At 47.5% G+C, this 9,548-nt stretch overlaps 1 protein-coding gene across 1 annotated transcript; it reads right to left on the minus strand.

The window, feature by feature from the left end:
- Positions 1 to 1,854: 1,854 nt before the first annotated feature.
- On the minus strand, positions 1,855 to 4,875 carry nfil3-6 (nuclear factor, interleukin 3 regulated, member 6). The gene is made up of 2 exons (XM_079178410.1): positions 4,670 to 4,875; positions 1,855 to 3,909 (listed from the first exon to the last, which is right to left on the minus strand). Exon 2 carries the CDS (start codon positions 3,829 to 3,831, stop codon positions 2,638 to 2,640), a length of 1,194 nt encoding a protein of 397 aa, XP_079034536.1. The 5' UTR covers positions 3,832 to 3,909; positions 4,670 to 4,875; the 3' UTR covers positions 1,855 to 2,637.
- Positions 4,876 to 9,548: the final 4,673 nt, after the last annotated feature.

Genomic DNA, 9,548 nt, shown 5'->3' on the forward strand with positions numbered 1-9,548 from the left:
CACCTTGGCCCCGTCACACTGCATCACCCGAGGGCGAACTCCCAATGCGGAGCCTCCAATGTTGAAACTCCCACACGCGTCACCATTCCTTTGCACCTCTTTGTTTCCTTCTGTAGCTGGAGGAGACGAGCGGCTCCTCCAGCGTTGGCCCGTGAACTTGCATCCCCCTCCCCCCATAAACACACACACACACACACACACACACACACACACACACACACACACACACACACACATATATATATATATACATATACACACACACACACACACGCACTCTGTCTCTGCATCACTCCATCTCTGTTTTTTGCACCCCATCCTTATCCCCACCCTAACACAACGTTTTTTTTACCCCCCCCCCCTTTCAGCTATGTCTGCAAGCGTTGCCATGGCAACTGTCGCACTGCCTGCCTAGCAACAGGCTTTATCCCTTCACTGGAGAAAAAAAAAAGTGGGGGGAACAGAAATGGGGGGGGGGGGGGTTGTGGGGTTTGCGTTTTTTTGTATGTGGGTGAGGACGGTAGCGTAACAGCAGCATGTTGCAGTAGATTCACTGAATCAGACTCTCCGCTCCACACCTGCAGCGTCTGCCTCTCATTACCTCTCAGGCTTCTGCAGTTTACTCCGGTCTGTCCGTACTTTACCGAAGTGAGTGTTTGTGTTCTTACAAACAGGCCACCTAATTACACCAAAGGTTCCCTCAACGGGCATGAAGAGCTTTTTTAATGCGAAGGCAGTTGAGAGCATCATCTCTCATGATTTGGACATTATTACGTCTGCATTGCATCAGATATATTTCTTTGCTCTAAATTCAATTGACCTTTTTTATACTTACAGCATCAGCTTCTACCTGCATGCACAGACGCACACACACACACACATTGTGCACAGTCGCTGCATATATCTATTATCATCCCCATGCCAACTAACTCGCTAACCTGCAGGAACAATCCGAACTGCAGAGACGAGCAGCGTGATTAATATCTAAAGGTAGCTGGTGAAACACTGGACTCTGGGCTCCTCAGCGATGCTGATTGTATTGTCTTTGCTGCCCTCTGCTGACTCCAAAGGAGCATGATTTCATTATTATTATTCATTTTTTACAAATTCCCAACTAGAGCCAAGGGAAACAGTGGCCACAGATCTGGCGTAGTATTGCTATTTTATAAAAAGTCATGCTTCCCATTCTTCAGCGATGTGAATCCAGCTGTTGTGATTAAAGCGTATCATGTTTGGAAGGTTTCTAATAGAGAGGAGTTGAGTAATTGCCGCCACACCCTCCTCTGTCTGTCTGTCTCTCTCTCTCTGTCTCTCTCTCTCTCTGTCTCTCTCTCTCTCTCTCTGTCGCTCTGTCTCTCTCTCTCTCTCTCTGTCTCTGCAGGGACTGTGAGAGAACAAACCTCACAGCTCCTCCCTCTCTTTGTTCTCTCATTATCGGTCATTAGGGAAATTACGTCACGTTGTTTGTGGTCAGTTTTATTGCTGTATGACATTTGCAACAATGGACGTTACATAACAGCGAGGCTTTGTTCTGTCTGTGTTTTAAAAGGGTGCGCTCAAGTGATCCAGTTTGGGGACTACTCCGGTTACACTTCCCATGATGCAGCTCAGCGGCACCTTCCATTTAGAACCCACGTTGCGCTCCTAAATGCCCACTTCTCTCAAAGCCAGAAGCTCGTAACAAAGGCCCTCTGTCAACCCCGCGATGACTTCATTATTATGACATAACCGGGGTTGTTTAGTCAAACCGTACAGAGCTCCCTCCAGAGCTGCAGAACACATTTCTTCGGTGAACCTGATGTGCAAAGTTTGTATTTGTGTCCCTCGAGTAATGATCCACTCACCGGCAGGAAGTCTTGTCAAATGTTTTTTTATTTTTTAATATGAAAATGTACAGAAAGACAACAGACGTTAAATTCTTTCCCATCACCGTGGGTACAGATTACACGGCAGTTCAAATAAACTCAAAAGCCAGAGACCGGACAGGGACTGAAGTGAGACGCAAAACATCAACACAGAACAAGTTACAGTGCGTTTCCTTAAAGGAGCTCCTCGACATGACAAGTGATGAGAAGCGGGGCTAATGAGTGTTTAGTGTGCAAAAACCAGAAAAACAGTTAAACTTCTGCGTGTGTTTTACTGTCTGTCTCTGCTTTGTGTTCGCAGCCTCCGGCAGACCCGTCTCAGCTGGTGCGGTGAGTCCTATCTTCTCAAACACTTCCACCATCGCGTCACAACAAACCCGCTCGCCGACCTCCGATCGAATGCAGCGCGGCTCCGGAACCAACCGAGCCCGAATGCTGCGACGTAAACGGCCCTGTGTTGCGTGTTTGTAGTCGTCACAGTGTGTGGGTCATAGAGAAACGATCACACTCTACCACGGATAAGACTCCCTGACTTGAGCGACGCTGATAGAGTCGCTGTTACACAGCTGGGTGGTGAGATGAGTGTTTTCGAGACATTTATTACAATATAATACAGCATTCGAAATAAAAAAAACAAGACATTGTTAAAAGTTTGTTAGACTTTGAGAGGTTTGTCAGTCCGGGGGAGCTCCTGAATTTCTGAGCTCACTTCCTCAAAAGTCTAGACGTCTTGGGAAACACACACACACACACACACACACAGCACCGGTCTTCAGTTGACCTTGGCCATGAGCTGCTCTGTGAAAAGCTTCTTCAGCTGCGCCACCTCCTCGCTCAAAGAGTTGAGCTGCGACTTCAGGTGAGTGTTCTCGTGCTTGTACTGGACCTCGGTCTGTCCTTGGGCGGGTGGAGGCTGGAGGCCAGCGGGCGAGGCGTTGTACTGGGGGGACTGCCTCCCCTTCCTGACTTCCTCGCCCTCCAGCTGCTGGAGCCAGGAGCCGGCACAGTGCCCCTCCGCCGGTTCGCCCGCACTCAGTCCTTTGGGGGCCTCCCTCGGACCTTCCCGTCCCGCTGTGGACGGCGCGGGGCTCCGCCAGTCCCCCGCGGCATCGAACGCCTCCCCGCAACCGGGAGTCTTGAAGCGCAGCTTGTGGGGAAGGTTTTTTATCCCCTCAGCGTAGTCCGACTTCCTTCCGGCGGCTCCTGCGGTGTGGTGGACACTAACGGGGGAGTGGTGAAGGTCGCAGCCCAGCTCCTCCGCCCTGTGCGGGGAGAACTTCCCGTGATCGCTCAGCCGGTCCTCGAAGAAGATCGGACTGCCCACACTGGACCCATCCGGCGTGGAGAACCCAGAGTCCTCCGACATGTTCCCGGCGTCCCTGGAGGCCCTGGAGCTCAGCTGGCCCGCCTGGCCGTTGGCATGGGGGGCCGAGGAACTGGGGAGGCCTCCATCGCCTCTGTGGAGATAATAGTGAGGAGTCAAGGTTTGAGGAGCCGCGGCGAGGGGCAGGATGGCGGCGCTGGGGCCGTCTTTGACCAGCCCGAAGCGGAACTTGAGAGCCAGCAGCTCGGCCCGGAGGTGGGCGTTCTCCTCTAGCAGAGCCAGGACGCGGCTCTCCAGGACCATGTCGTTCACGCGCCGCTTCTCCCGCGAGCGCTTGGCCGCCTCGTTGTTCTTCCTCCTCTTGTCCCAGTAGCCCTCGTCCTTCTTGTCCACCGGGATGAACTCGCGCTTGCGCCGGACGCTGGAGGAAGGGCTCTCCTTGCGCTTGACGGCCGAGGTGCGACCCAGCAGGGAACGCGCCAACAGGCTGCTGGAGGTCAGGATGGACACGGCTTCGTCTGTGAAGGACAGAGGCCCTCCTCCTCCTCCTCCTCCACCGGGACTCACGGGCGACTCCAGAGTCTGGAGCATGGACACATCCTGCTGGCCCATCATCACCTGCTGGGACTCTTCCTCAAACATCGTGCCTGTCAGGTGGTGGTGGTGGTGGACAACCACTGAGTGGTGCTGAGCGCTCTGAGGATGCAGCAACAGTGCCACCTAGTGGTCAAACAGAAAGAGGCACATCAGAAGTGGGATTTAATGGTTACGCAATAGCCATTACAACACAGTATTATGTAACCCCATTACATCTCTCCGGTGAAACGGGAGCGACTTGTACCATAACCTCTGCCGGCCTCGTTACATGATCAATATGGGACAGCACGTGCTGTAAACACAGAGCCAGTCATCGGACCGGACCGCTCACACGGCTGTGAGCTCTCAGCCACACTTTAGAACACAACATGAAGTAATTATTGATTCCAATGTGACACGAGCCCATTTAAAAGTATAACCTACAATCGCGTGGAACACGTCTGGGTTCACCCGCTCCTCGTTACGGTCTGACATCGTCTCCTAAGCCCGTGACCTGTTTCCGGTCCCACTGTTCTACTTCATCAGCGCTGACCCACATGTGTGACGGGGATCTATCTAATCGGACCCCGCTCTTCCTTACACATACAGCAGCATCACCGGCATCTGTAGACATTTTACTTTTAATAGTTTTCGTGTTTTAAATATCGCAGCGTAAGCAGTAGCGCGAGCGAATAAAACGCCGAAACTTGTTCCCACAAAATCCTGAAATCACAACTGAACATTCAAAGAGTCGTGGGTTTAAGTAAAGTTAAAACGGGATTTAGAGTCTGAAGAGAACGTACGCTTGTTCCAATCCATCGTACACGTTGTCGTTTTATTAAGCGAAATGATAATCAGTTCTTCATAATAACAATAAAAAACTTATTTGAAATAATAATCGTACCTGTAGAAGGATCAGTTTTCTCCGCCGGTGCGCAAGACTCCGCAGAAAAACGTCTCTCTGTCCGGTCCCAGGAAGAAGCGCCTTCCTCTCTCTTTCCCTCCCTCTCTCTATCTCTCTCTCTCTCTCCCTCCCTCTCTCTATTCCTCAACACTGCGGATCCACTCGGCGCTGTTACTCCACATTACGATCACCTCCACTCTGCTCCACCTGGAATACCGCAGCCTCTATTTGTAACGTGGAGTTCAGCCCAGGACGGTCCCTATCCTCACATGAACCAACCTTCTTTCTGTTTGCGCGCTTTCTGGGACCGCCTCTATCTGTGATAGACACACACACACACACACACACACACACACACACACCTCCCCTCGTTCAGCCACCATCATCCTCACCATCACCGCCATCATCATCATCATGATCATCTGACCTCCCTGGCCCCGCCCCCACCTCTGTTACAGGATAATCCACTCATTACAATTAGAATTAGGTAATGTTGCGCCTGTCTTTCTCTTTCTCTTTCGGGCATTTTCTGTGAGTCAGGTGTGCAAGATTACTATATAAATCAGTATATATATATACTGTATATATATATATACTATACTGTGTATATGCAGTGTAAACAGGCTGGTGTTTTTTATCCCTCTTTAGCAGCTATAAAACATACCTACCATACCTATTCTTCCGTAAATTGGATGCATTTGTTTTGTCTGTTTCACCTTTTTGGTGCCTCAGAAAACGTGGTGAAATACAATGGATTCGTTTTCTTCTATGCTGCATATCTGTGATTGATGGCAGTACTTTTTTTTTAGCACTCTGACCCCTGAAGATAAGTAACATATTGTCTTTGAGCAATTAAGTTGTTTGGAAAACATCTAAAATATTTCTTTATTTGGTGTCGTAACGATGCGTTAGTGTCGTTTACCTTTCTGTTTGCCAGATGTGCAAACCAGTTCGTGTCAAAGGGAAGAGAGTCCTCTTTAATACCTTTACACATTATTGGGTTTTAATGAGTTCAGAAGGAAAGTGTGTTTTAAAGGAAAGTTGACTTGTCGTACAGCAGTCATGTCTGTGCAAACAATGGGGAAAGAGAAGCCAACATCAACAACTCACAGGGCTGAATAAAACTAGAATATTAGGAAAATAAATGAGCACATGTTCTCCAAGCAACCCAACCAACCCAAATGACCCCAGCGTTGTTGCACATGACTTAATGACAGGGTGCAAACACATTGCACACACAGTTGCGCTAACAGGCTAATCCGGTATGTAGGCTGCCTGCCTTTCCCTTAAGTTACAGCCATATTACATAGTCCTGTCCTCGGGGAGCTCCCTGACAATTTACATGACTTCAGCTGCTGTTTTCTTTTGTGGACATCATCAGGGAACTACAGGACCCGTAAATAGTGTGTTTTCAAGGCAACAAGAAGCCAGATAGCTGCTGCACCCTCAAACCCTGCGAAACCATGTCATGTGTCAAACCTATAAAGACACACGATAATAATAATAATAATGCATAATGATCCACAGCCCTTTGGGTACCAAAGGTCCAAATACTATTATCTTGTGCATTACCCAACATGTTAAATCATAATGTGTGATTGATCCTCTGGACTGCATTTGAGTTACCGTGTGTGTGTGTGTGTGTGTGTGTGTGTGTGTGTGTGTGTGTGTGTGTGTGTGTGTGTGTCTTTGGTATGTTGGGGCTGCTGACAACACGTGTGCCGAGTGTGAGACCGGCATGAGGTCTCACCTGACCCCATGTTGGTACAGTGACCGGGACACGACGAACCGCATGCACTGCATCATATCACATATGTAAACCCCCCTTGAGCAAACAGCGCCGGGGCCCCCTCTGGTTCTCCGATAGGGACAGAAGCTCTGGACAAGACCTCGTGGAGCTATAAGGTCGTTTGTCAGTGCGGTGCTAACGACGGTCCAGTTAGCCGGTTAGCTTCGCTTAGCATAGCACAAAGACTGTAAACAGGGGGGGGGGGGCGCAGCCAGCGTGGCTCTATCCAAAGGTGACAAAATCCGCAAAATTAGATTAAGTTGGTAAAGAGTGTGATCTTCGAACCGCCATAGTTCAGAATGAGCTGTCCTGTTGCAGATATTAACCGGTTATTTTGCAGTAAAAAGAGATTCCGTTTCAAATGACTGCAAACACGGCCCATATTTTTGAGGTTAATGCCACAAAACTACTTTGCACAAGATCGTGGTTTGGGTTAAAATAATTACAGAAGTTGTGCTACTTCAATACGGAAGTTAAGCGACAAATAAATCAACATTGACTTCTGGTTTTCACATGAGAGACAAAGCGTTTTTTGTTGGACCCATCGACCTCTATCCCTCCTGCTCAGCGTGGGGTTTTTATGGTTTTTATACTTCCTGGTTCCTGGTTACGTGGATTACATGCCAATTGGTTTCCGTGCGATATCTACGAACGGTGCATGAGAACAGCCTGCAGAGATTAAAACTGGGCCACATTAGATTCTCCATTTACTGCTTGTGTGCTGTGCATTCTCTGCATCCGCAAACATTACAATGTGCACGGAAGCTGCTTAAACGACGCGCAGCGATGCGCCGCTCAGTGCTGCGTGAACTTGCCGGCTCAATAAAAAAAAACGAACAGCAAACAGAACCGTGTGACGCCTTCAGGCGCGCTCCCAAAAAAGTAATTAAAATATTACATTAGCAGAGCGTCGGCTTTGCAAGCCGCCACCTGTGGGTGTCTGAAGTTAAAGTGCCAGGAGGAGAAGAGGCAATGGTGAGCGAGTGAACACCTGTTATAAAACGGTGGAACTGTGCATGCCATGAACTTAAGATAAACGGGTTCAGTCAGTTCAATATTTGAAATAACTAAAACCACACTCACATCTACAATACATCCACAACTTAACTTTTGATTACTGAGAAATTCTCAGCTTTTTGTCATTTAACTTTAATGTAAAGATAGAAGAAACCGACTCTGCCATTATTTATTATTATTAAATGATTAATTACTTCCCAGCTGTAACTGATACTAGGATGGGAAGAATACAAAACCAGAAGTTTTAATGAGGTGATTACTTCTTTGAAAGTTCAGTCATTGGATACAAGGACGTCTCTCACAGAATCACTAAACGTCCTTTCCATTCGTAGAACAGGAAGTGAGTTACGCCATACGTTTGGTTAACAGTTCAGCTTTTGAAATATCTGTGTGTAACACATCTGCTTGAGAAAGTGTTTTTTTCCTTCACCAAAAAAACAGGCATGTTAAAGAGGATCTTAGCACAACACTTTTCTCTGAGACGAAGCAGAAAAAGTGTTGCGAAATGACTTCAGTGTCTGACTTGTTTGGTAAGACGTTCAGTTCAAGCAGATTCTGCAGTTGCTGGATTCGTTTTTATCTTTGGAGGGGGGTCGGCGTAAACAAGTGCATTACCCAATCAAAGCATCAGCGAGTCGCTCATCGCTGTGTCGCAACTGACTTAGTGGGAAAACAACATGTGTGGGGGTGGGGTTGGGGGGGGGCCGCATGAGTTCAACAAGTTTGAGCCGAATTCTTGACATTCTAGCACAGCCCCTTATGGAACCGCTCACCTTGTAGCTTTGACCTGGGGGGGGGGCTGGCAGATACCGCTGTAAACAGAGTTTGTCTCAGCTGAAAAACATCTCGTGTCTCAGGGGAAGCTTGGACAAATTAACAGCAGGGTCACACCGAAACTCCTGAACGGAGCAGTGTGCACAAAGTAAAGGACGGCATCAAGACGAACCGTGTGAGCAACATAAAAGCACAAGTATAACCACAGAGTAGCTAAAGGCTTGTTTTTCTAATCCCAGGAATCTCCAAACGGAGAGTTTCTTGCTTTCAAGAAGTGAATGAGATTGAGTCAGTGCAATATGACAGATACGTCCATTTTATAGTTGAATAACTGTCGATACTATACTATAGATTTCTTAACATGCTAAAGCAGTGTGCACGGGGCTTTAAATAAGAGAAAAAGAGAGTCCGGAGCGCGGCGTCTTCTAAGCGGAATGGATTAACTGGTGTCTTTTATCGTAGCTGCAATAGTTAGCTCGACTAACTAGCTTTCTAGCAACCGAGTGTTATTTCCAAGGCTAAGGAGCGCATCGTTCACCAGCTACATTAATCTTTGTTTAATCTACATTCGCCAGCTACGAGGACACAGCGTTGCAGTATTCTCCGAAACGCCAGAGGTCGTACAAACAAAAAGTACCGTCGAACAAACCGTCCTTTAGGTTTTAGGGTTATAGGAGACCAGCCACTCCTCTTGCAAGGTTATTACTTTTTCTTTCTTGCACTTTTTCTCGGACCAACTAGCTCTATAGTGCAAAACAAGAAAAATGCAGCATATTTATTCCCATGTTCTGCCCAGTCTTTTAGCATGCCGTCATGTATGTAGCAATGAAGTGCACATGTAAAGACCTCTTACCAGAATTGTTTGCTTGAAACATTACAAAGTCCGTTGGAGCCTTTTTCAATCATGCCACTAATGCTAGCTCAGTTAGCAAGCTAGCAGCAGGTAAAGTCTGTCGTTTCAGCCGGCAAACGCTCGTCTACTGCTCTCAGAAATCCAGGTTGTTTGAAAAATGATTATAAGTTCAAACCGGTGGAGCTGCTACGGTTAGTAAGTGTCGTGCAATCCTGACACATTTTCCGACTCAAACTGTGAGAAACAAAATGTGTTCCAGCTTTTCTAACGTGTGTATTTCCTGCTTTTCCTTGCCCACGTGATATTAAATATAATTAGGGTTTGGTCTGACAAAACAAGAACATTTGTTTGACAAAAAGTCACTTTTGGTATAAAATGTTTTTTTGAAATTTTACAGACAAAACAGTCAATGGATTAGTTTCCCTGAATGGAAGTTTACTTTAGTT

Source organism: Pholis gunnellus (assembly GCF_910591455.1).
Source record: "Pholis gunnellus genome assembly, chromosome: 17".
Taxonomy (NCBI): Eukaryota; Metazoa; Chordata; class Actinopteri; order Perciformes; family Pholidae; genus Pholis; species Pholis gunnellus.

Bases quoted from the DNA above. Each gene is read 5' to 3' on its own strand.
- nfil3-6 (XM_079178410.1), bottom strand. From the start codon at position 3,831: ATGTTTGAGGAAGAGTCCCAGCAGGTGATGATGGGCCAGCAGGATGTG.